The sequence below is a fragment of the Strigops habroptila genome, chromosome 16 (assembly GCF_004027225.2).
Source record: "Strigops habroptila isolate Jane chromosome 16, bStrHab1.2.pri, whole genome shotgun sequence".
NCBI lineage: Eukaryota > Metazoa > Chordata > Aves > Psittaciformes > Psittacidae > Strigops > Strigops habroptila.
In genome coordinates, this window is record NC_044292.2 from 2093591 (window position 1) to 2121192 (window position 27602).

Here is a 27602-nt window from a genome sequence, read left to right on the forward strand (position 1 = left end):
CAAATCAATTCAGATGTATTTAAAGTGGGTTTTAAGTGTTTTATGGGGTATATAAAGGATAAACTGAATTATTTATTGTAACTGTTTGTACATTTACGTTCCTTTGGGTTTGCTTTTTTGCATACATACATATGTATATCCACACATACGTATGCACTATGGTACTGAGGACAGAGGCAGCAAAAAAAACACCCCAAAAACCAGTCCACACCTCGAGCCTGTCAATCCACTGCTGTCAAAGCCACAAAGCTCAAAGTGTTAAACCCTCATCAGTGTTGTACCCCAACCTTTCCGACTCACCTGGATGGAAACCCGCTGCCTCCTGCCCACCACAGCATCCATGGTCAAGCCTGAGGCTTTCTGCTCCTACTATCCAGCTATCTTTCTGCTCCTGGTATCCAACTACGACCCAAGTCTCTGTCTTTCTTGGACCGAGGGGCGCTGGACAGCGCGTTGGCACTTAATCCTGTGCAAAAGCCGGCTCTGCATCTCCTGACAGCAGTGTTTGTGGTGGAAGAGGGGATCACAAAGCTCTTCCCTACAACCCAAAAAAGGAAGGGGCTGAAGATGCTCCAGACCCAGACTCCACACAGGGAGGAGATGGAGCTGATAACCCCGTCGCCAGCTATTCATGCAAACAGGGGGAAGGAGAAAACCTCATACAGCAGCTTATGTTTTTCTATAAGCAGCTTATGTCACTGCATAAAATACAGCTAATTTCTCCCATCTACAGCTTTTCTTCCTGTTTTCCAAATAATTAAAAAGAACAGCTTAAAAGCGGGGTTTTGCCATTAAAAATATTTGTGCTATCCCACCAGAAAAGCAAAATATTACTTTCCCAGGGCTGTGCTGACTTTGCAAAGCTCATAAATAACACTGGGCTTCCAGCTATTGCCATGGAAAAAAAGAAAGGAATAAAAGGAAACCGGGATCATACGTTCACAAATAAACTTCACCACGTTTCTGAGCTAAATTTCCTCAATAATTGTAAACACACAGGACGGAGAGCCAAAAGCTTCTATTCCAAATAGCCAACCTACAATCAAAACATCTTTTCCTTTGGGTAATGGAATGTTTCACCTGAAAAACTAATCTTTCTTGATTACTCTTCCGATAAGAAACTCTTAGAAACGTGCAGGACTAAAGCACAACAAGGCAGTCTTTGAGATGCAAGAGGCAGGAAAGGAACAGAGCCAATAGCCTGAAATCATGGCCAGGAACATTCCCACTCAGGTGAAACTGTTAGGAAACCCCATGCTCATATCTGCCAAATTACAGACACTCAACAAAAAAAGGAATGAATTTGAAAGTCCTCAGGATTTCTTCTTTTCCTACTTACATGTGACAAAAAGGATCTTCATCCAGCATCACTTATTTCAGGAGGCAAAGACCAATGTTCTGAGGTTTTTTAATTGTAAATTGTGATTTACAAATGTTAATTGCAATTGTTTAATGCTGTTGGGTTTGAAAAGAGTCTCCCATTTCCTTATGCCTGGAGAACACACTCCTGGCACCAGCAGATACTCACAGTGCTGTACACAGCGGAGACGGTCGGAGTGAAGATCCGGTCCTCGAGGGGCTGCTGCACAGGACCCCGGGGAATCCTGCAACACACCACGTTAAGGAAAGACACGTCCCAGGGAGGGTTGGGTGCTGGGTGACCATCAGCTCCCATGCTCAGGCAGACACACACACATCCCCGGGGCACTCACATCCAACCAGTCAGCTACGATCCATCAAGGTTTCCCAACGGAGGAGCACAGCGAGGACTGGATGTCAAATATAGAAACTGGAAGCAAACAGATTGCTGAAAAATCTATAAAACCTTGGTCCTGTCGAGAGAATCCCCCAGTTCTGTTTTTGTGAAGAGTAAGGGAAAAACCACCCCGAGCCCACAAGCCCTCTGCACGCAGCGAGACAAACCCGCTGGTCAGCAGAGCTCTGCTGGACAATGGCAGAGCCCGTTCTGCAAAGCAGGCAGGAATTGGGCTGCGATCGTTTCCGTGTTTGCCTCTCTGCAACCAGCGACTCCTTCCCGCAGCCTCCCACCAGCAGCGCTGCTAAAAGGGGCTGCCAGAGAGATGTGAAGTTTTGAAGAGCTGCTGCTGGGTTATTTAAAGGCAAATTGCAGTTTCTTTCTGAAATTGGAAAGGTATTGTGGGAACACAGAGGGGAAATAAAGGGGTAAAGACTTTATGCCACAAACAAATAAGCTAGAATGTGTTTTACTTGCAAAATAACACAAGGGGATGCAGGTATTTAAAAGGAAAAAGCCTCCTGACTTAGGCAGCACCTTGTGGCCTTCAACCCAGTGTATGTCTACGCAATACCCGATGCCCACTGTCACACAGAAACCATGCTTAACCTGCTGAGATGTTTTCCACTCAACACCATGTTCAGATTTCACCTTTCTCTTGCCATTTCATATGTCAAAGCCTCTTGGAAAATGAGAGCAGCCCAATTGATTATCTCACACACAAGCCAGCAACGCAGAGCTCGCACGTGAACGTGATGGTGGATACTACTGGTAATGCATTCGGTTGGCAGCCCAGAACCCCCCCGTGTGCCGGGCTGCACCCCCAGAGCGTGAGCAGCAGGTCAGGGAGGGGATCCTGCCCCTCTGCTGCGCTCTGGGGAGACCCCCCCTGCAGTCCTGATCCAGCTCTGGGGCAACAGCACAAGAGGGACGTGGAGCTGCTGGAGCGAGGCCAGAGGAGGCCCCGGAGCTGCTGCGAGGGCTGGAGCAGCTCTGCTCTGGAGCCAGGCTGAGAGAGCTGGGCTGGGGCAGCCTGGAGAAGAGAAGGCTCCTGAAGGGGAGACCTTAGAGCAGCTCCAGGGCCTAAAGGGGCTCCAGGAAACCTGGAGAGGGGCTTTGGACAGGGCTGTGGCAAGGGGCTGGAACTGGATGAGCTTTAAGGTCCCTTCCAACCCAAGCCACTCTGTGATTCTATGATGATTCTACGCAAATCACAAGAACACTTCTTGGGTTTTGTTCCAATGAGGAAAAAACCACTTGTAAATTAAATTTTGAACCTGAAAGATTAGTTTGAGTCTTCCCAAAGTCCTCCCTCTGGAATACAAATTCGATTTCCAAGCAAATGCTGCTGCCCAAACCTTTGCAGGGACCAACATCTCAGCCCCACGAGCACTGGTAAGTGTCACAGCAACCCCAGCTCCACAACCTGACCTGTTCCCTGCCTTAAACCAGATGGAAGTTTAAGTTGAAGTAAGGAGTGTTCAGACACGAGCTGCTCTGCATCTGCTGCCCACCTGCAGCACGGCCCAGCCTGATCTCCTCCTCCAGGACCAGCGTGATGCAGAGCAGGAACACCTTAACAATATCCCACTGTTTTGCTCCCAAACGTGTCACTATAAGGTCTGCCTTCACCAAGCAGGATGGGAAATTGTCCTAAAACCCTCCCATTTGGTTTTATATTCAAGGTTTGAAGCCAGACATGATAAAATCCTGTATTATAGGATTATGCAGGGAAAAGACACCACTGACCTTCACAACACCTCTGCACGTAAGTGATGTCCCTGCTAAAGCCTGGCAGGTGTAGAACAGGACACTTACAACCAGCTCCAATGGAGAGAACTGAGATGAGGATCCAGCACTGTTCCCAGGACAGTGCTCACTCATCTTACGTCCCTTTTTTCTACCTAAATGAGTGCAAGAATTGCTTTGCAGGCTCTAAGGCTTGTCTTTGATTTGCAGACTTGTGCACAAATGGTGGTGTTTGATCAAATAAAGAGGTTTCTAACAACACAAGTAGCTGCAAAAGCCTGACTCAAGCAAAAGAACAGGAAGATTTTCCACAGACTTCAACGGGGCTGAGGTGCTGCTCCCAGCCTGCATCCTGAGCATCTTCCATTCATTCCTGACTCTTGGAAAAGCTAAAATTTGGGAGAGAACGGTTAGAAATACACTGTAAGACAGACTAAAACCTCCAAATTCTGTGCAGGCCACGGCTGCAGCACCAACCCTCACCCCACAACCACCATCTGATGCAGACAGGTAGGACACAGGCTCGGGGGTCAGGCTGCCACCCTTCCCTCAGAGCTGAGACGTCCCATCTGGAGGCAGTTCTGACAATCAACTGAAGCAACCTCTGCTTCAAAAGGACCGTCCCAAGTTTGGAAAACGGCTTCATCCTCGAGAAGGTTGGGATTTATTTTCTTATTTTAGAACTTATATAAGCCAGGAGGAAATAATCTTCTTTGAGCAGAGCAACCTCTCTTTTTGCACCCGGGAAGAGCCGCCTGAAGGAAGGAGTTTAGATGGACTTGCAGAGTTTGGGGCTGCTGTTTAAGATCACTTCTAAGAAGTGATGACTGTCATCAGGTTCAAAGGAAACCTTTTAAGTCCTTTTTGCTAAAGGACTTGACCTGGATGCGAGACCGATAGGGACAAAAATGCCTTAAATTCCAGTAAGCTGCAATGAGACAGACTGGTTGGAGAAAGTGGCTATTTCCAGTATGTAACTTCTGGAGTCTATAGAGCGACTCTCTGCAAAGAGCCGGGCTAGAGGAGAGGCCACTGCTCCCTGCAAGCCTCCGGAGCTCATTGCTGCTCCCCAGCAGCAGCGACCACCCGACCACCTTCCCTCCCCTCACACAGAACCACAGGATCAGAGAATGGTGCTGCCCAAGGAGCCCAGCCCGGGGCAACGGCTGCTGCTGCTCCAGGAGCGACCGCACAGCCCATCAGCAGGCTCTCCCTTAGGAGGCTCTTTCACCTAGAGCTGGGTTAAGAGTGACAGCACAGAGACTCCACCGTGGGACATCAATGGGTCACAGCAGGCAGGTGGGAAGTGAAACCTCACCCAGCAGCAGCATCTCCTCCATGCCCATAGCAAAGTGTCCCCCGGGGCACTCAGCACCTTTCACCACACTGAGATTTCGGTGCCACTGGGAGCTGCACGACTCGAGGTGCAGCACGAACTGCCCTCCCGCTGCCCCCATCGCACACAGGAGCCTTCAAAGGGTGAAGGATAACCCAGCGTGGCTCTGTTGCTGCATTTAATGAACCACAGCGCAAAGAAAATGAGGATATGCTGAATAATTCAGGCAGCTCTTTCATGTTACTATTCCGGCATGCTTAGATCCAATTCCGGAGGATCCTGTGCCCTCCTCCTCCCCCCTATATCCCTGCCACCCACGTCACCCTCTTCAGCTGCACGGATCCAACTATTTGTGCAGCCATGCTCCGAAATGATCCAGGAGGGTGGGAAGGGAGGGCGGGGGGGATGGAAAAGCAAAGCTAAATCCAAACCTCACACCGTTGTCAGAGCTCCTTCCATTCCCACAGCGAGAAAAGACGAGGTGGGCGACGAAGCCGAAGAGCAGGAGTGAGGGGAACCTCTTAAATCACAGTGCAGGGGAACTACAGCCCCTGCTCCTCACGCCTGTGTCAGCTGAACGGCTCCCTCCTCCATCAGCATCATGCCAAAAGCCAGGAGAAGGACACAGGCAGCGGGCAGCACTGACTCTGGGTTCTCTTCGTTGCTGTTCAGGGCTCATTAACTCATGAAATATATATATTTAAAAGCCCACGTAAGCGAGGTGCTTGTGGCAGGCTAATAAAAGCAGCACAGCTGCAATGGGAGTTCCACCTAGTCCCCATCTGCCTGCAGCAGTGATTACAAGCTGGGGGATTTCAGGAGCTATAAAGACCCGGTGGGAGAAGGCAGGCAAAGATAGAAATGAAACAGGATTCTTCTTGAAACCAGAAGTGTCCCTACAGGGAGGAGGGGATGGTTCAGCTGGACAGCCACAGCCACGCTCCGAGAGGGAGCATCTGCAATTCCTCTATAAAGTGATAGAGGAATAAACCCGGAGCAGAGCTCAGAGCTGCCCATCAGATGGAGCGGTCGGAGGCACTGCCAGAGGCAGAGTTAAATACAAGCCAAGAGGAATTTCTTGCAGAAGCCTCCCCCTTGTACCACATTTTCTCTGCTTGTTCTAATCACAGAACTGAAATGCTGCATGATTTTTGTGTGCTTTCACTGCAATGAACAGCCTGCAACATGCAGTAAAACCAGCTCTTACAGCAAGGATCTGTACAGGTCTTTCTGCTCTGCTCCTGCTCCCGAGGTTGGAGGGGGATAGAGAACACACTATTCCCATTTTCTTCCAAAATGGATTCATTTTCCTTCTCACCTAAGCTCATTTCCAGCAACTAGCAACCATTTTATCCCCAGCATGCACTGATGGCCTCTTCCTTCACTTCCAGCTGACAGGAACAAGTAAGCCCCTTCTCACACGAATAAACATATCTGCGGGTACCCAGGGGCAGGCGGGCAAACGCCCCACACACAAACATTCCAGAAGTAATGATTTTTCTCCCTGCACAGAATCAGTCTCCCACCAGCCATCCCTGGGGTTGCATAATCCCAGTGCATGTCCCTGCCTGTCCTGAAACTGAGTGTTAAAGGGCTGAAAACACCCCAAGATCAAACCATCACGCGAGACGACAGAAGGGCACACAAAGCCACCTCCAATTCAAGCCCTTCCTTTGGCTTTTTGGTGCTAGGAATTGTTCGGAACCCTGCGAGCAGGGAGGTGTTTGATGGCAGAGAGCTGTACAAAGAGCCTGTTTCCCCCTCTGCAGCCTCATCTCTATTTAACATGCAATTACAGTGCAGGAGGTGAACACCCGGACAGCAGAAGCACCGAATTTAGCAGGCTGGGAACCACAAGGGCTCGCTTGAAAGGTTAAAGGGAAAAGCTGCAAGAGCCGCGACTGAAACTTCCCCAGCACCACCCCAGCATCCGCAGCTCACCCGGCAAAGCCTTTTGTTTGGAATGCTGCATCCTACCTGGCTGCGGGCTCCCGGGGAGCTTGGCTACTGAGCGGGCTCAGGGTCTTCTCCTCCCATCCAAGCCTGAGCAGCCGGGGATGGCTCCCGAGCTCCTGCCTCTCACAAGCAGAGCCCTCGCAGTGCGCTTGTGCTCTTAAAGAGGTAGTGCCATGGGGTCTGAGCAGCACCTTGCTGAGGTTTGGACACTGCAGCAATCCCTCTGCTTCCCTGAGCTTTCTGCTGTGCACACAGTGGAGAAGGGATGGGAGGTAGCACCAGGCTCCTCTCAGCAAGTTTATATGGGATAAAAATCAAACCAGGCTTACAAAAGCAAGCACAAAGATAAACTCACCCACAGCACGCTGTGTTTCAGAAACCTGCACTGCAATGTGTAAAGAGCTGCGAAAGCTTCAATATTTCCTCTTGGAAGGAGAATTAAATTGCAGCATGAACTCCTCAGCAAGGAATTTTGCAGCTTGGCTCCCTCACCCCGCCACCAGCGTGCTCAGCAAGTACCTCACAGATCAATTTTCCCCTCAAAATAAATTCCTCTCTTGACAGGGCAGGTTTCAGGAGCCAGGGAAGGAGCTGGGAAAGCAAACTACAGCCTGCAAATAAAATACCCAAACCCCACCAAACGACATGTCACATGGGATAAAATACATACACAAGATCAAAGCGGTGCCATCCGCTCTCTCCACGCTCAAATACTTCCTGCAACCAACCAGGAAACCCCCAAAATGGCACACAACAAACAACTCCAGCTTTAGGAAAAGGCAGGATTCACATTGCCCATGAGGCCAGAAGTCAATCCCACGTGTACGCACAGAATCAAGCCCTTCATTACCAAGGCACATGCTGGTTTTCCCTGGTGTCCCTGTTGTCTCCACTTTTCCGACTGTCTTACAGGAATCTAGCACTTTACACACTTCACAGAGAAGCAGCTCTTGCTAATAAGACATGAGATAAAGTTACTATTACAAAAATCAAGACCAATGGAATTCGAGGACTTTGGAAAACATTTAAAGGCTTAAGAACCACCTCGTAAGATCCCAACCTGCTGCTCCAACCCTTCCACTCAACAGCATATCGCAGCCCTGGCATGGAACATCTCCCATCCTTGCAGAGATCTTGGTTCATTTTAGGGTGGGTTTGGGGTTTGTTTTGTTTGTTCTGGGTTGTTAGGGGGTTTTTTGCTAGTGGATTCTTGACAAGGGGCCATGGAACCTCACGGGAACGAGCTGACCTGCTGTATTGAAATACTGGGTTTATCTTAGATGGATGCAACTGGTCTTGTGCAACACGATCAGATATCAAAATAAACCATGATTCAGAGCCCTGACTATATCACAAGTCAAAACCAAATGGGGGGTTGTTGTTTCAATGGTTGGTGTTTACTGTTAGTACAGCAGGGAAGAAATAAATACAACTTCTTGTCGGAGAACTCAGAAATCTGATCAAAGTTGAGAGCTGCAGGTGAAGAATTGCTCACAAGACCACGTCAGCTTCACACAATACTTAAGTCTGGCATTAAGGACAGATTTCTGGCTAGTCAAATGTCTTAAAAATAAAGGAACACAACAAAAGCTGTTTGTAAAGGAGCAAAACTGGGCTTTCTGGTTTAGAAGTACCAAGCTGTGTGGCAGAGCAGCACAGCACCATGCCCCTCTTCCTGTGAACACATACAAACCAAGATTCACCCCCTCCTGTCATGACTTATATCCAGCAGCATCTTATGACAAAAGCTATTATTAAGCTTGTTTCCATATTTTATAGCCTAATATCCAGCTCCTTCCTACAACATGTGTAGTCAATGCTCACAACTGAATGGTCATTTATCAAACATCTACGCTTTAAGGGGATCAATGAAGTGTTTGTGCAAACACCTACTGAATCCTTCAAGTTATTTTGTGAACTAAACAGCAACTCTTTAAGTTCCCAGTTCTGGGCTGGTTTATACTTATAACAAACACCTTAAGTAAGGTATTTATCCTTTGGTTTTGTACCAGAACTGCACCTACATCAACACTGTTGCTGTTTCACAGTCCCACCAGCTCCTTTAGGAACTGCAATTGCCTCGTTCGAAATCACTGACCTCCCAGCACCCAGTTTGAGCTGAACCCAGGACACTGTCTGATGATAACTGGAAGTGATAAGGCTCGTTTAAGTGCTCCTCATGAAAGTATCATCTCCCAAGCCTTGTCCAGATCCAAATGTTACAAGCAGTGAGGCTTCTGCTACTTACCCCAGCTTATGCCAGACTCTAAACAAATACTCTCCCCATAATAAAACTTTTCTCCAAATTCATCTTAAGCTTTTTACCTAATTACGTATCATTAGGCTCAGTTCCAGCTTTCCAATAATCCCAAACACTTCCTTTCCCTTTTGTCTGCCACATAATGCCACATAATCTGCGCTTGCACCAAGCTGAATAGGAGCAGGGCGAGAGCTTCCCAAAGAAAAGAGGCACACGAATCCCCACGGAAGCCAGCGCCCATCAGAGGACAAGCTTCCCAATGCTCCTCATCATCACTGCTTGAAAGGAAAACGTGACCTTCAAACGCCTATTGAAAGCGTGTTTTCCCTCCCCTTCCCCAGCACCACCGCTGCCGGGACCCAGCACCCTCCAGCCATTCACATTCCCCCTCCTCTCCCTCCACGGGTGAATCCCGGCACCTTCCGGAGCTGCATCTGCAGACACCGGTGTTCACAGTCACACACTGACCGCATCTGCAGATCCAGGGTGGCTCAACCCCCGACACACAACACAGAGCCTCCTCCTGACTGAACGCGCTCACGCTGTGCTGCAGCAGCCACCACCAAAGTGAACCTCTGATCTCCACCCGAGCCCATATTACATGCTTTAATATCCATTCTCACACAGTATCTATTCCTGAAGCCTTTCTCCCTACATACATCCACCCTGCAATACATTTTTGCTCCTCACTCACTCCTGACTCACTCACTAACGTACAGTGCTGCATTTTTTGCACCAGCAATGCCTTCACAACCCATTTAATACAAGGCAGGAGTTTGAGATCCACTTCCCACCCGGCTAATCATTAACAAGACAGATTAGATCAGACCTTTTGTCAATCTGTTGTGTATCAGACATCAGCACTGGTAATACAAGACTTTGCTACTTTAGGCTGAGAGAGCTGGGCTGGGGCAGCCTGGAGAAGAGAAGGCTCCTGAAGGGGACACCTTAGAGCAGCTCCAGGGCCTAAAGGGGCTCCAGGAAACCTGGAGAGGGGCTTTGGACAAGGGCCTGTAGGGACAGGCCAAGGGGAATGGCTTTAACCTGCCAGAGGGGAGATTGAGATGAGCTCTGAGGCAGAAGCTCTTCCCTGTGAGGGTGCTGAGGCGCTGGCACAGGGTGCCCAGAGAAGCTGTGGCTGCCCCATCCCTGGCAGTGTTCAAGGCCAGGTTGGACACAGGGGCTTGGAGCAACCTGCTCTAGTGGAAGGTGTCCCTGCCCGTGGCGGGGGTTGGAACTGGGTGAGCTTTAAGATCCCTTCCAACACAAACCATTCCATGGTTCTGATTACCACCATCATTTCCTTTTAGTCTTCAGACCACATGTGATAGGTCTCACAGCCAAGCCAAATGGAATGCCAAAGGAAAGCTGGCGATTAGAGGGGAAGATAACAACAGAATAAAATACCCCTTTTTGTTGCAAATTAACTGTATTTCCAGCACCTCATTCACTGCTTTCAAATAAAACCCAGCAACATTACCACCACAGCTGTAGGCAGCTGCCATAGTTACACCTGCAGACACCACCTCATTATCTACAGCTCATTACTGCAGGCTCAGGTTTGCACCTCTCAATTAAGGAGAGCTGGAGACAGCAGCTCACCAGCCCGGAATCATCCCCATGCTCACCCCGATGCCTTCATTGAGCCCGTGAGCAGTGATCAGGGGCTGTCAGCCCATGGACCACGTCAGTGCCAACACAACAAAACCCACCAGTTACTTTGCCCAATACAAATGTGTATCTAAGGGCAACCTGATCTTGTTACTTCATCTCTGTCTTCTTCAACTGCAACCCCAGCATCAATGCAAACTGCATATTTTCAGCTTAGACATGGAAAGGTTGTTTGGGGGGGAAGAAACTGTGTCTGAACCCCTCTAATCCTGCTGGGATTCTCCTCGAAGCATGGTGGTTGTGGGTGGGGGAACTGGAAGAGATGGACTGAGTATTCCTGTAACTGTGAACTTTGTCCTATGGGTATCTCCAGCATCTCCAATGAGTGGTTTTTCAAAGCACAGCCTCAATAAGGTGAAATCCAGGTTTGGAAAAAGCTAACAGATATTAGTAATTAAGAAAACAGAACACTACCAAGGCCCTGGATGAGGCCTGAGCCAGCTCAGGTAACAGGCAACACAAGGTGAAAAATGTGCCAGGAAAGCATCTGCTGCTCAGCAACAGAAAACTCCTCACAGCCAACCTCTTTTAGCTTATTAGTCCTCTTTCCCCCGTAAAACACCAGCCACCTCTGTACTTTTTAACTTCATATTTTATTCTTACAATAGATGGACTCCGCTAAGAGATGGGAAAGTCAATAGATTTCATCAGCTCCCTTCAGCTGGAAAGTCATGGTATTGCCTCTCTGGCATCGTGGGGAATATGCCAATGCGGCCTTACAATTCCATTTCATTTTAGGAGGGTTATTTATGGGTGTCCCTGTTAATTGAAACTCCTGTTATGCTGCAGAACATGGGCTGAGCTCAGGAAGTACAGACAGCCCCATCAGTCTTCAACAGTCCTGCCCTGCTCAGAGTGATTTCTCATGGTCCTCCAGCCACAAACCCCACTTGAGGGACCTTATAAAGAGCCCAAAATATTAAGGTGGGGGGAAAAGCTCAACAGAGCGAGCCCTGATGACCAGCACTAAACCTGGCCGAGCTCTGGAGGATTCTGCTGTAAGTTACAGAGGAGCATCATGGGGCAACAGCCCAAGAAGAGGTGCCAGAAGAAGCCTGCACTCCAGAATACACCAAATCAGTCAGCAGCAGAGATGTGTTACACCAGCACTGTGCACACCCAGCCAGCTCCGAGCAGCCTGGCATCAAAAACAAAGCCCAAAAGTCCCAAGTAGGGTGATGCCTGGAAGTTGGGCTCATGCCATGAGATCCTGGGCTATCTCTCTCTTACTATTAGATGAAATTGCTGCAGATCTTACCTGCCAGGACTATGGGGCGGTGCTGCTCTCATCCATTATTAAGCTTTCCTTTGTTTTCTGCCCAAACATAGAGTGCAACACGCGGGAATGATGGGTTTAGGTGGTGCTGCTCTTTGTATATTAAAGGCAAACCTGGATTTTTGCTTGTCACCTTCAGAAGATCTATATCAAGACATCACGTCCTTATTTCTTAAAGCATGCATGAACTGATCAATACATGTAGTCACAGCAGAGTGTATTTTTAAGCACCCTAATAGATGATTCATATGTGTATGGAACAGGGGGAAGAGAACCTGCATCCTGTTCCAGCAGGAGGTGCGTGCCCCCAGGCACCATCCACGTGAAGAAATCATCACATCAAATGTGACCTTGGTAAGATGTATGTCACCCCCCAAAAAGGGGGCCAGGTGCTTGGGGAACCCATTTCCAGCTATCTAGGAGGTCAGGCAACTGCAAAGGTCTGTGGGTCAAGAAACCACTGATGTTACCAGCAGAATACCAGGACGAGGCCCTCAGTGCCATGGGTTAGTGGTGGCCTTGGCAGTGCTGGGTAATGGTTGGACTTGATGATCTTAAAGGTCTTTTCCAACTCAGTTGATTTTATGATGAGGATGAGTAAAGGAAATCAGCAATGACATAGCAACTCCATACCTGTCCTCTCAATACTCATTTCCTAATGCTCAGTTCCTCCTCTCAGACTTTCATTTCGCCTTTTAAACACCCAAACGCAGTGCGAGGTTCCTTCCTGGGGAGGAACTGATTGGGAAAGAGAGTAACTCAGTGGCTGGATCTCTCAGGGCTATTCCAGGCCAGTTCCTAACCTGAAAGGGAGGCCAGGCGAGACTCCGAAGGCTCCTCAGGGCACAGGAAGTCACAGATAGCATCTACAAGAAGTCAGGTGGCATCAAAGGAGAATTGCTGTCATGAGGGTGCAGGCAGAAGGCCACAGCATGATGTGATCCATGTCACTGGCACCGGTGCTGCCAGAGGTGGCCCCAGCCTCTCTCAGCCACTTGTCCTGTGGCAGTGAGAGCCCATTCACAGGGCTCGGTCAATAGGATCAGGAGCAGATCTGCATTAAAACGAACCTTTCCTTCCAAACTTTGATTTCCACCCAGCCACACTGACAACTGTGTCAGCCTAAAGCACGGGACCAAGCAGGAACACAGAGATGGGGAGGCTGCACCATAAAAAGCTCTGGCTGTTGTTTCCCTGAGCGCATCCCTGGCGTTCAACACAAGGTGCAGGGATGTATTAACCCCAGAGGCAGCTGCTGAGGCCGGCCTGAACGTAACACAGTGATCCTAAACATTAGCACAACTTTAAACCACTGCATAAAATGCTTCTCCAGCTATTTTTTTGTGCTTCCAAATGAGAACACAAGCAGAGCCCCCTTCCGGAATCATTTTCCTGCAGGGGATGGTAATAGTCTAAATCTTCAGTAGCTGAACTCACAGCGTGACAGCCATCAGTTTGACAAATCATATAAGCCTTGGGAGATTTGTTCAAAGGTTGGGAGTTCAATGGGGCTGGGAAAGGAGGAGCAGGTCCACACACAAAGGAAAGGAGCTGAGGCACGGCTGCGTTAAACCATGAGTAATGCTCTAACTTGAGGCCATGAGAGGACTTGACAGAGGCATCACCTGAAAGGAGGATGCTGCAGGTATCTCGGATCCAGCCCACGCTGCAGAGCTCTGGAGACGGGGCTCTGAGCTGGGAAGCAATAGATCTGACTGAGAGGTGATGGCAGGTAAGACAGCCAGGATCATGTGGGTTGGGAAGTGGTTCCTTTGGGGTGATGATGCTGCTCCTCACACCCATGCACATCTCTTCTAGTGGCACAACCCATTCTGAAAGCATCAGCTCACGCAGCTTAAAAGGTGAGGGATGAAAAGGCCTCAGTAAGATGAAGGTAATAAAGAACAGTTTTTAGTGTTTCCCTCCTCATTTACAGAGGAGCCATCCTTCAGTCACACACACCACCCGAGGAGGCTGTCCCTGCTACCTGGCAGACTCGAGCACAGCAATCTGGAAGCTACAAATACAGACACAGAACATAAAATCACCAAAACTGGGGCAGTAATAGGCTTCCAAATGACCAGAGACAGTGATATTCCTCCCAGAATTATTCTTCTTGTTTGGCAGCAGCTGTTGAATCACCTTCTGTGCTCCGCGATGCTCCAGACATCTGCGTGTTCTCATGCAAGCAGCAGGTCTCCTACCCCCAAAATGCTGGAGGGTCAGCAGAATGTGGATTCGCTACTCTAGGCACTAACATGAGCCAAAAACTTGACTCAAATAGGAGAAGCCCTCATGATTTCTGACCAAGAAGCTCTTCCAGACATCCTCACACTCAAGTAATGAGCATTTCAGTGGCAGTCCACAAGCCTCAACAGCTCAGCTGCATCTTTTCATTAGGAGATGTTATGCAGCTCTTACACCCCTGCTATTCCCTGAAATGAGACATGGCTCTCAAGTTCCCCTGTCACCCAAATGCTTATTTTTGTGACCCTGACAGAAATAAAACCACGCTTAGTGTCAGCAGCAGGAACAAGAGAGCTCACCTTGCTTCATGCAGCCCTTCCAGCACAAGAAAAATCTCATCTGCTCTTCAAGTATCAGCTTCTGTAGCAGCAAAATTTCTCGCTCAGGTGACTGGAGTCAGTGGCTTGCTATTTTACATGGCTCTCACAATGTACATCCCACACTGCCACTGCACAAGGGACAGTCCCAGAGCAGCAGGGGAAAGCCCAAGTCCAATACCCAGCAATTCCTCCATCAGTTGGTGTCTGGTGGGCAGGTAGAAAGAAACAGACCTCAATGCTGCCACAGCTGGTGGCTTACAAGGGATCCATCCCTTGCTCTCCACCTCCTCTGGAGCACCACTTCTGATTAAAGGGGCAAACGGGAACAATTCCAGGTCACGGAGCAGACCCGGAGTCCCTGGGAAAGGGGAAAACCAAAACCATTGCTCCCTAAGGGCATGGTGCCACAAGCACCAGGTTTCATGGGATCCCTAAACCAACCCAAGTCAGCCACACTTCTGCCACCCCCCTTCAGCAAGGTTCACGAGCCTCTGGTGACCCAGCTCACCCCAGCAACTCAACAGGAAACCACTTCTTTGTCTTGGCTGGTGGAGGTTTTCCATGGATCCCGTGAGCTGATATAAATCACTAAAAACTCACATGATCATCACATCTGGGACAAGGGAGTTGGTATGAAGACACCACACAGTGAAGGCTGACCCTTTCAGCTCACAGGTCCATGTCTCTAATCCCTACATCAAACTCCATCCATCAAAGGCTCTGCCTTCACCCCAGCCAGCCAAGAACCCATGTCATGAACAGAAGTCGGCGCCTTTCTCAGCCGAGGAGGAACACTCCACTTGCTCGGTGGCTTTTCCTCTTCTGCGTTGGAGCAGAGGAACTGGGCAGGGCATGAAGTTCAGCTGCACCCAGTGCTTCCTCACCTCTGCAAACTGCACAGCCCATCTCAGAGCCAGGCATAACAGTCCCAGAGTGCCTGAGTGAGTTCTGTGTGCTACAAGAAAGCAAGCACCCAAAGAATGGCACGTTCACCCCAACTGAAGTCACCTGTAGCTCTGTGATCCTCTAAGATTATCATTATCCTTCATGTGAGATAGCAGGGAGGTAAATCTTAGTAGGATGCAGCTTATTCCCAAGAGGGATGGAGCGTGTTGAGGTGAAGGAGATCAGCCAGTGCTCCTTCACAGAGCAAATGGACAAGAACAATCACAGACACCCACAAGGACCATACGAGCTCCAAAGCAACACAAGCCCTGGGATGGACACGCAGAACTTGGCATCATTCACCAAAAACAAGGAAACAAGTGGGAAAAGTGACACTTGATCCGAGCACAGATTTCCCACAGCTTCCCTTGAACACGGTGAGATCTGTTCTCTCTGGCACTACCTGATGTGAAGTCTTACAGTTCTTTAATCAGTAATTCAATTCAGTGTCGTTAGTTCATTAACACCCTGAAGCTTTCGGGAGGTGTTTTACACAGCACCTTCAACATGCCAGTTCCTGCCTCCCTTCTGGAAACACACTCTGGAGAGGGCAACCTCCCAGCACGAGCTGTGTCCTGCAGTGCACAACCCCATCCTGTGCTGTTGAGAGGGCACAAATCCTGCAACTACATCCCATTGAATTCCAGGATCGTTTAAAACCCACCCCTAGCTGTTACGGTCAAGCCAAGAAGCGATGGAAGCCAAACCCAGAGAAGCTGTGGCTGCCCCATCCCTGGCAGTGTTCAAGGCCAGGTTGGACACAGGGGCTTGGAGCAACCTGCTCTAGTGGAAGGTGTCCCTGCCCATGGCAGGGGCTTGGAACTGGAGGAGCTTTAAGGTCCCTTCCAACACAAACCAGTCTGGGATCAGGCTGTTCCTCCGCAGACCTTGCCCAAGGATGGATATGTGCAGTAACCCGGGTGGTGATGTACAGCTGCCCAGGCGGGTATTCGGAAGGGGATAAGCAAGGCTCCACATTTCAAACACATAAGACAAGGTTCCTCCCGGGTCAAGCTGCATCTCTATGCTCTCTGCCAAGCTGCAGGCAGCTGTGCCAAGGGATTTTATATTGTCCATTTTCTGGGTTAGGGATTAAGCACTTTGGGAAAGGAGAGGACTAACATTGGGGACAGGAGCAAGGACAGATCATGGCCAAGGCTCACGTGGGTGCTGATGAATTCACACAGTGCTCCCCATCCCGTCCAGTGCACGGGCAGGCACAGTACATAGGGAAGTGATACCAAGTGGAGTATTGAGCACTAATTTACACACAGGGCATCTTCTAATGGACATGACAAACAGAAGGCAACAGTCAACACTGGGAAAAAAGGTAAAATCAATGTTTCAGCCATGGAAATCTGTGCAGGAGGATCTCAACATTCAATATATGAGCCATTCCCAGCTGGCACAAGGAGCTACAGGGCACATATCTCTACATAGGCTGTTACCTCCAAGGACTTCAAAGGAGAAGGGAGAGGAAAAGAGGTGACGGCCACCTGCACTCAATTGAATGAAATGCTTGAACAAAAACTCCTGAAGGTTTCAACCCAATGGACCTGGAGATAGAAGGCAGAAGGCTGAAGGCCTCTCTCATCCCTGAAGACATAAATGAGGCATTCATTGTCATTTACCTCTCCTCCATACAAGACTTCTACCCAAAACCTGTTTTACGTGGCATCAACAGCACATAAGAAGCTCATCTCCGACACAAGCAGATATATAACATGCCTACATCATGAAAAGAGGTGACCAAGGGACAAGACATTGTAAAGTAACCCCTAAAGCCAGAGATATAGGGCTACTACCCAGACATCTTCCTTTCCTCCCTAGTACAGGTAATTTCATACAAAGGTCCTCCAAGAAGGCAGCAATGCTGGTACCGTAGGACATTGGGTCTAAAACTCCTCATTAAGAAAGGAGTTTCCAGCTCATGCCCCTTTGGTGGATGAAGTTATCTGGCACAGCTTGAGAAAGAATAATTGAGCAGCAGCTTGTGAAATTGGCTGCTCTCTGTTCTAAATTTATGCAAGATATTGTGCATTATCTCGGATACCAGGCCCACATCTTCATTAGCTGAAGAGGTCCCTCGAGGCAGGAACCAGTTTCCAGCCCAGGACCCCGCGGTGCCGGCTGCAGCTCACCAGCGCTCACACACGCTGTGCCTCCCTGCGCCAAGGCAAAGCTCCTCAGGGGGGCTGGAAACTGGGCAATGAGCATAAAACAGAGGGTGCTGAGGCGCTGGCACAGGGTGCCCAGAGAAGCTGTGGCTGCCCCAGCCCTGGCAGTGTTCAAGGCCAGGTTGGACACAGGGGCTTGGAGCAACCTGCTCTAGTGGAAGGTGTCCCTGCCCGTGGCAGGGGGTTGGAGCTGGATGAGCTTTAAGGTCCCTTCCAACACAAACCATTCCATGATTCTATGATTACACTGGGAGCTTTGCCATCAGAGCCACAGGAACTGGGGACAAGGATCACCAGCTTGGTGCAAGCAGAGGAGGTGTTTCAGGCATTTGTCCTCCTTGCAGCAAGTAACCGTATCCATCACTAGAGAGGTCGCACACACACAGGGGTATTTAGATCATCTTCATGACCCTCCCCACTGGAGGGGTTTTATAAGGAGATATTAAAGCTTCTAATTCAGGAACAATTAAAACATCCCCATGTTGCACAGCAGAAATACAGTGATGGAGGTTTGTAAGCAATGTAACTCTAAACAATCCCTCCTGGATGCCTGAAGCACTGCATGTGGCTTTCAAACAGCTATCGCACCCCTATCCACATAAAGATCTCTCATTCCATAATCTCCCATAATACTTTAAGATGAAACCCGCCCTTCCCATTCCTCCCCAGCCATTTCACTCTTTGTCCTTCCCTATTTCCAAAGCGAATGAAAAGATTACAACGCTCTAAGATTTTTCTTGGCAAATAATGTCATTTGATGGCACAAGAGCTGAAAACTGCAATAACCACTTATGCAACCGAGTGGTTTAACACAGGCCAAGAGCTTCTGAGGCCAACTCTTACCTGTGCAGCACAGACAGAGCCCTTATCTGTCAAGGGAGGCACAGCCACGCTGCATCAGAGCAGCATGAAGCAAACACAGTTCAAGTGCAGTTATGTGACCTGCTACCAGCAACCTAACCTGGCACTTCCCCAGACACTTCTGCGATACACTCCTTAAGTATTGTAACAGAAACAGCAATTCAGGAGCTGTTATAAGCTTTGCATGTGAGTTTGAACAAAAAAGCATGCTTTTTTACTACCTCATGCTAGACCATGTACAGACAGGACAAAGGGTGATGGGTTTAAACTGAAACAGCAGAAGTTCAGGTTATACATAAGGCAGAAGCTCTTCCCTGTGAGGGTGCTGAGGCGCTGGCACAGACTTTTCCCAGAGAAGCTCTGGCTGCCCCATCCCTGGCAGTGTTCAAGGCCAGGTTGGACACAGGGGCTTGGAGCAACCTGCTCTAGTGGAAGGTGTCCCTGCCCATGGCAGGGGTTGGAACTGGATGATATTAAGGTCCTTTCCAACCTAAACCATTCTATGATTCTACATTGCCCAATTATCTGACATTATAGATAATTATAGAAAAATTTATAATAAAACCACACATGATATCAAGATCTATTTAATTATGTCCACATCCAAATGCTTTTAAGACACACACACTACCTGTGGAGTTGGGTAAGGTTTCTTGAGCACTGCTCAGAGACAGCTGGGCAAGCTGCTTCTCCAATTAAGTGAAATATTAAGCAGGATGTCTTCAAAGAGCATGTTACAAAGAGAAAGTTTTCTGCAAGGTCAGCTATTCCATCAGTTATCTTCCCTTTGATATCCATTCATATCACCTACTATTAATCTTTACCGAATACCGATCGCAACCAAGAGTGCTCTCAAAGGGGAAACCCAACTGGAAATCCCCAACAGGATCTCCAGATGTTGAATTCCAATTCATTTAATCAAACCTGCCGTAGCCTGAAGTACTTGGCCTTGTCTACCTAAAAAGGGGTTTCTTTCTTCTTGTTTAAATGGACACTTACATTTGAGTTGCCTTACACCAAACGTGCTTAGAGACACATCCAGGTGAACAGGTACAAGGTCTTTTACAAAAATAAGAAACCAAACCCCCTTTGCCAGGGAAAGTGAGGATCTATGCACAGAAAAAGAACAGAGAAGGCTGTTTTCCAAGGAAAAGTGGTTACTCAGCTGGGTGGGTAAAATGTAATACTAATAGGAGTTGTCTCCTCCAGGGAGCCCACAATGCTGCTTGCTCTCTTGCAGTACCAGAGCCACATCATGTCACTGCTTTAAGGACAGTGCCACAGGTCAGGTGAGCTGCTGCCATGGTGCCTCAGGTGAAGACAACAGGTATCAAAACTGGCTCATGTATCACAGAATCCCAGCCTGGTTTGGGTTGAAGGGACCTTAAAGCTCCTCCAGTTCCAACCCCCTGCCACGGGCAGGGACACCTTCCACTAGAGCAGGTTGCTCCAAGCCCCTGTGTCCAACCTGGCCTTGAACACTGCCAGGGATGGGGCAGCCACAGCTTCTCTGGGCACCCTGTGCCAGCGCCTCAGCACCCTCACAGGGAAGAGCTTCTGCCCCAGAGCTCATCTCGATCTCCCCTCTGGCAGGTTAAAGCCATTCCCCTTGTTCTGTCCCCACTTGCTCTTATAAATCCCCAAGGCAATCCGTGGATGATCCAATGACAAGAGGAAGTCACTTTCCACTTTTTTACTAGAAACTAAATTCCCTGTTACAGCACAGGTAACAGCCCTGAGAAAGAAAAATCCTTTAGGACTTCTCTCACCTACTGAAGGGATTGGGATAGTCAAGCTTTGACAGTTATTGTAGCTTCCAAGGGAAAAAACCCTCCACCAGAGGAAAACCTCCTCCCAGTCATAACACACTCCATGGGGCTCCCTCCTGCTACATTCCTCTAACTGAAGAGCTGGTGAAGCGAGGAACGGAGTCAGGGTGGCAATTTTTAACGTCATGGGGTTTAATTTCCTGTTACTTTACCTGGCCTTTACCTGATCTGCTGCGTTTTAAGGAGTCACTGAAATAAATACTGAGTTACCAGCTCCTGCATGTTTTTACTGCCATTGGGTCTCTCACGAATTCCCTGGACATCAGGAAGAGCACTTGACTCCAGACCAGGGCTTGTGTTTCGTGATGACTCTGGGGCTCACAACAGGCTGAGTAACAGCAGCTCCGTTATTGCATGTGGCTGTGTCTGACCCCAGATGATTCCCACCGGAGCAGAGGTCTCACCTGGAGCTTCGGCACAGGACTGGAGGACGTCTCCTCTATTTCAAGCCAAGCCCTGACACACAGTGACCAACAACATCCTCCAGCCTTATTCTGTGTTCATTCGCAAGCACGGCCGAGCTGCAGCACATCTCCTCATAACCTCCTGGACACAAAGCAGGAGGAACAAAGTGTTTCTTAACTTCCTAAAACTGCTACAGCAAGAACCATGAGGAAGGAGGTTTAAAGCACAAGCTCAGTGAGCAGCTGCATTTGTTCCATTTACATTGTAGCCACTGCCCCTTCTCCTTCTCCATCGTGAACTGAGCAACACAGGCTGGGTTGATGGCCACTGCAAAGCCACTGCTTCATCCAGCCCTCTCCAGTCCCCGTGTTGGAGTAGAGCATCCCTGGATCAGCCTTCACATCCTGCCTTAAGCAATGTTAAAGCCAAATGATTATTAACATTGCTCAGCCTCTATGGGTGAAGCACATACATGAGTTTGGGTGCAACCTCAGAGAGCACTCTAATGCCCTACTGCTCTTCCAGGACCTAAAGGGGCTCCAGGAAAGCTGGAGAGGGGCTTTGGACAAGGGCCTGGAGGGACAGGCCAAGGGGAATGGCTTTAACCTACCAGAGGGGAGATTGAGATGAGCTCTGAGGCAGAAGCTCTTCCCTGTGAGGCTGCTGAGGTGCTGGCACACGGTGCCCAGAGAAGCTGTGGCTGCCCCATCCCTGGCAGTGTTCAAGGCCAGGTTGGACACAGGGGCTTGGAGCAACCTGCTCTAGTGGAAGGTGTCCCTGCCCGTGGCAGGGGTTGGAGCTGGAGGAGCTTTAAGGCCCCTTCCAGCACAAACCAGTCTGGGTTCTGTGATTCGGGTCTCAGCCTGGTGCTTCCATGCTTCACACAGTGAATAACAAGGTGGGTGCTAACAGTGACTCTGCTCATCCAGGCCAGGCCGTGGGGCAGAGCTCAGGAGCTCTCTGCCCCAGACCTTGCCCTCCCCTCATGGTTCTGGGGCCCCTCAGTCACTGAATCACTGGCTCACAACACAGCCTGCGGCAGCTTCCAGGATTCATGCTCTTCAATAGCTCCTTTGAGCAGGGACAGCCACTTGTTCTTTCTTTGGAGAGATGTGGATCATCCTGGAGCATAAAAAATGACCATTTATGACATTCGGAAAGAGAGAAATGAAATTTTGGGTTCTCTTCCCCCCAGAAAAAGAGCTTTTGGAATCCAGCAGCTACTAAGACAAGGAGCCAACAGCAGCGCCAGGTATTCCTCAAGACCTGAATTTTGGTGCCCTACCCTAGTCCCTGCACTGATTTTGGCACGGGGCTATGCCAACCCATCTGTACCCTACACACTAAATCTCCATGTGCCTATTTCCAAGCAGGTTCAAATTTTCACAGGGAAAAAACCACCCCAACGACAACAACATAAACTGACCTCAAGGGGACAGGCAGCCGGAACAGAAGAGTCTGCACAAAGAGCAGTACTATGAGAATTAGGAAGAGGATGTGAAAAAGCAAGTTGATTTCCTGGCAGAAGAGCTGGAGCTGAAAACACAGAGATAGAGGGGAAATCAGAGGAGGATGCAAGCACCTAAAAAAAGGAGAGCCGATCAAATTCCTTCAAACATTTGAACACCCACGAGGCTCCCCCAGCAGTTGGGTGCAAATCCGGCTGCTGTTAGTACAAACCCCAGAGCAACAAAGGCAGTGGCTCATCTGGCTCATCCTGTCCTCCTCTGACTCATCTCCCGCATTCTGCACACGAGCCCTGTCAGGGAAACAGAAAAGCTCTCTCCAGTGTTAGCCCAGATAGGAAGGAGACTATTGACCCAGCTTTAGCAGCTGCAGGCAGTTCTTATCACCACGTAAGTCACATACACACATTTAATGCTCCGGATTCTCCTGCTCGGAGACGCTCACAGGAATCTGCCCAGTTCAGCTCAGCCAGTATGAAAGTGTGTGCAACTGGATTTTATATAGCTGGAGTAGGAAAGGCTTAAAGAACTAAAACAAGGGTTGTCCCTTCCCTTGTTCAATGGATCAGGTGCCCGTTCTAGAGGGTCCAGACATTACACAACCTCGTAACTTCATAGAATCCCAGAGTGGTTTGGGTTGAAGGGACCTTAAAGCTCATCCAGTTCCAACCCCTGCCATGGGCAGGGACACCTTCCACTAGAGCAGGTTGCTCCAAGCCCCTGTGTCCAACCTGGCCTTGAACACTGCCAGGGATGGGGCAGCCACAGCTTCTCTGGGCACCCTGTGCCAGCGCCTCAGCACCCTCACAGGGAAGAGCTTCTGCCTCAGAGCTCATCTCAATCTCCCCTCTGGCAGGTTAAAGCCATTCCCCTTGGCCTGTCCCTACAGGCCCTTGCCCAAAGCCCCTCTCCAGGTTTCCTGGAGCCCCTTTAGGCCCTGGAGCTGCTCTAAGGTCTCCCCTTCAGGAGCCTTCTCTTCTCCAGGCTGCCCCAGCCCAGCTCTCTCAGCCTGGCTCCAGAGCAGAGCTGCTCCAGCCCTCGCAGCAGCTCCGGGGCCTCCTCTGGCCTCGCTCCAGCAGCTCCACGTCCCTCTGGTGCTGTTGCCCCAGAGCTGGATCAGGACTGCAGGGGGGGTCTCCCCAGAGCGCAGCAGAGGGGCAGGATCCCCTCCCTGAGCTGCTGCTCACGCTCTGGGGGTGCAGCCCAGCACACGGGGGGGTTCTGGGCTCAAGCGCACACTGAAGCCGGGTTGTGTTGAGCTTCTCATCCACTTGACTACATCAGTCCCCTCCAGCCATCCCAGAGCTGCTTCCCAGCTCCACACCCCCAATAATTAATTAAACCAACTGGAGATCCCAGGCCAATGGTCAGGCATTAGAAAATCTCTCTTGACTCAAAACCAGCCAGAGGTGAGCCCGGGCGCCGGTGTTTTGGGTCCGGCAGCACAGCCACGTCTGCCTGAGCACAGCACACGCCTGTGGAAATCACCACAAATATGCAGCACCCAGACATCGAAGACAGGAAGAGAGAAGCAGTAAAACGGACACCAAGGTCAAAGCATAGGCCAGGGCTTTCCAACCCAAGATTTGTATCCCGACAAACCTTCCAGACGGGCTTGAACAGGACAATGGCAGGTCCCCCTCTCCACAGAAAGGAAACCACGCTCAGGAAACCTGCACCTCGGAGGCCGCCATGAAGGGATCGGGTGGATTCTTGCAACAAGTGATGCTGCAGCATGCTGTGGTTTTGATAGAGGGGATTCAAAGACCCTACCTCGCTTCTATTAGGGCTACATGTCCCAAAATCCAGCACGTTTGGTCCAATCCCAAGGTCCAATCTCCACCATCAAAGGCAGAGGCAGGGGGGCAGCTACACGACTTCACTCACTGAAGACCTGAAGAAACCACCTCATTTTACTTTGCTGGGAAAGTCTGGGCATGAATTTAAGAAGAATTGAGTAGAAAGGACAATTTGAGTGTTGTCTCACAGCCACATTCCATACTTTTTAAGTGAAGTGAAGGCCCCTGGGCCTTCAGACTCATTTCCCCTTTGATGTGCAGGAGCCTGTCTTTATTAGCCTTCTAGACACGTGCAAGGCTCATCTCCTTGTACAGGAAATTGGAAGGAATTCGGACAAGGCTTTATGTAAAGTTCAGACTCCCTCTATTGGGCTGCATTGCCACACAGCGATTCTACCCCAGGCATTCACATACACAGCTAAAAAACCCCCAAAACTAAACCCAGACCCTCTGACGAGGGCAATAGAATTAAAACACCACTTCCCAAGGCGCGAGGACTGTTTGTGTTGTGTGGCTGACCAGTTGGGAAGTTTTCCCTGGCTAAAGTAACCCCTTCTGAGTCATTAATGACATATTAAGCTTATTAGTTCCATGGTGAAGGAAGCCTGAATCTGAGATGATGGAGAGCTTCCTCCCCAACAGCAACAACACAATCCAGATCCAGAGGTTTTATTGAGTGGCTTCGAAGTATTTCAAAACTCGTTTTGTCCCCTATAATGGGGTGGTGCCAGGAGGTAGGAGAACAAGAGGAGAAGCACCAATTCCTATTCTGCATGTGTAGGGATGTGCTGATTTAGAAACTGCTACAAAAAAGCCATAGTAAAGCATCACTGGAAAACACATGCTCCAAATGATGGAGTATGCAGCGATCACACAGAGCTGGAGAGGTGGCAATGAAATGCCGACCTAGGCAGATTCTCCTCCCCTATATCCTCATACTCCTGTATTTATCTGAAGTTGGTTTAATTTATTAAAAGGCTATGGATCTTAAAGCCTTCAAGTCCTTAAAAAGAGCGCAGGCATTCCCATATGTGGGCAGTTTCTCATCAGGAGCCTCAGGCAACCGCTCTTCTCACCTGCGAGGCACAGGGTGGCTGGTGGGGAGTGATGAACAGTCGTGTCTGGGGCGACTTTCTCCAGCTGGAAACTGTGTGCTCAGCATCCATCTATTGCAAAGTTTAAGTCATCCTCCATTAGGGGAAAAGAAGTCGTGCTCTCATGACAAGTGCTTCTCCTGCTACTTGCTCAAGCCCCTCTGTGGGCCTGGAGGACATTTTTCTCCCCTCTTGTCACACATTCACTATGGAGTGTTATGTTATCCATTAGGAGGTGCAGACATACAGCCTCACTCCTGCTCTACTCCACAACTCACACTCCAGTCGAGATGCTGGCTGAAGACAACATGGCTTTACATGCTGTTAAAAAGTGGTTTAGAGTACCAAAACCCCAACTATTTCTAGGGATAAAAGGTGCACTGAGGTGCTTCAAAACCCAGGGCAGTTTGTGGTCATCTCTCAACTGCAGCAGTGTTGCTGACACCATCTCATTTGTACAATCAAATCCATCCTGGTCCTTATTTCAACCCAACAGGACATTTGATTTTGGGGCACGCCCCCCCCAAGATGACTGTCTGTGCTTCACGATAAGAAACAATCATTCCACCTCCATTTCTCCTCCTGGCAGCATTTACATTTCCTTTTGCATGCCTGCCATGCACCAGCGCTCTCCATCAGCTGCTTCCTAACATTTTATTTCCAGGAATTAATTCCCACCTGATGTCTCAGAACGATTAGAGAGCACCTTCCAGTAGCTTTCAGATTTCCCAATGTGGAATTGGAAAAGGAGCTTTGCCTGCCGTCCTCTCTACCTGCTGCTAGGGGGAAAGCCCCTCGCACAGCCCCTCCAAGATGACGCCAGTTTAGGGTGATGCTGGAGGAGTTTACAACTGTTGATCGATGCTCTCCAGCTCTACACTGCCACTCAGCAGAAACAGCTGCTTTGATAGGAGCTTACATCTTCAGCTGGCTAATGCCATAACTAAATTAAACAGGACAACATGGAGACTAATCCAAGCGGGGCGGGGGAAAGCCATTTAGTATTCCCAAGCACTGGAACAAGCCGTTTAGCCTGCACAGGCGTTAACACTGCGCAGCCACGTCCCGCTCACGCAAGGATTTGCCAGGATCTGTTTACAGGATCCGCTTCTCCCTGCTAAAGGCAGGGGAGAAAATCCTCAGCAGAGAACGTAAAAGGCAACGTGCTGCTTTCTGCAACTCCTTCCTGTGAACTGAGCAAACAAAGTGAACTCAGAAATATCAGTGCTGCTCCTGTATTAACAATGAGAGTGAGGGCTGCTGAAAGAGAAAGGGGGGACTCAAAGTATTAACAAAAGCCCACAGCACACTGGCTGTGGCCAAAGCTAGAGCCTGAAAGACTTCTTTGTCTTTCTGCTCAATGTAAGCCTATTCAACAGCCCGATATATAGCAGAAAGAAAGTGAGGGTGGGAGGAAGAAGAGTCCTGTCTCTTTAGGGGACGTCTCCTCAGCTGCCAAGCTGCGAGGCAGGGAGAGGGGACTCGCATGAGCACAGAGCAGCCCGTCACCCAGGCATTGTCTGCTAACAAACACCCACTGAAAGGACATGCTCTGCTCGCACCCAACCTTCCTGACCAAGGGACACACACTCCAGGGACTGGACATCCAGTTCCCAAAGAGCCTCCAAGTGCAATATAAATAATAAGAAAAGAAACCCCCTATTTCTAAAAGTCTGCTTGCTTTTCTGCAATCCCTTCCTCCCAACAATGAGCTATTGTTCCATTCCTGGTACTGAGGAAATGTTTGTGTTCCTTCGCTGGGTCCTTTACATTGAGAGACCTGCTCCTCATTTCAGGATAATTACCCAGCGTGCAACAAAGCCCACGAGCCCTTCACAGCTCTAGAGAAAATAAACTTAACATTGATTTCACCAAACAAAACCAACACTTCCTTCCTCATTTCCTTAGTGTTACCATAAAACCTCAGCAGAGCTCAGTAACTGACCAAAACACCTACAACAGGTCAAAGGAGGGTGTCCCAGTTGATACTGGTGTGCTATTTACCACGGACACACACGACCACCACTTTGAGATGCAGAGCAATGAAGGTGAGTGCTGTCTTGAAGGGACTGACACTTGCTGGGCAACATTTCTTCTCCCAGATGTTGAAATAGGGGCAGGCAAAAGCTCCTCACCTCGGCCACGCAGCCACAAGCACCAGGAGTGCATTCGCATGTGGTTTAAGACATGGTCATCACGTACCTTCTTGTGAACTGCATGTGCCAAGGAGCAGACTCTGCTGTGTAAAGCACTGAACACACATGTCTGGGCTGGTTCCTCTCCTGACCTGGGCACTCGTTGCATGCTGGAGCCTACAAGCAAGGAGGGAAGTTTGAACCCTCCCTGCTTCAGAAGTCTTGACCAGTGCAGAGCTGAGGTTCTGATGCTGGCAGGACCAGTGCAAAGAGGTCCCTGCAGCGAGTCTCACACGTAACCACACACAGGAACACTTCTG

The 27602-nt window shown here is 49.4% G+C and overlaps 1 protein-coding gene across 16 annotated transcripts in view; it reads right to left on the reverse strand.

The window, feature by feature from the left end:
- EIF4G3 (eukaryotic translation initiation factor 4 gamma 3) overlaps nt 1–27602 on the reverse strand; it is a 151040-nt gene that overhangs the window by 106416 nt on the left and 17022 nt on the right. For 13 of the 16 annotated variants that reach the window (XM_030507928.1, XM_032920328.1, XM_030507940.1 and 10 more), the window contains exon 2: nt 1529–1604. The exons of 1 other annotated variant lie outside the window; for it this stretch is intronic. In XM_030507928.1, coding sequence (XP_030363788.1) covers nt 1529–1604 — 76 coding nt within the window. Of the gene's footprint in view, nt 1–1528; nt 1605–6818; nt 6939–27602 lie in introns of those variants that run through there. 2 more of the 16 variants (XM_030507944.1, XM_030507942.1) reach the window with 2 other exon arrangements.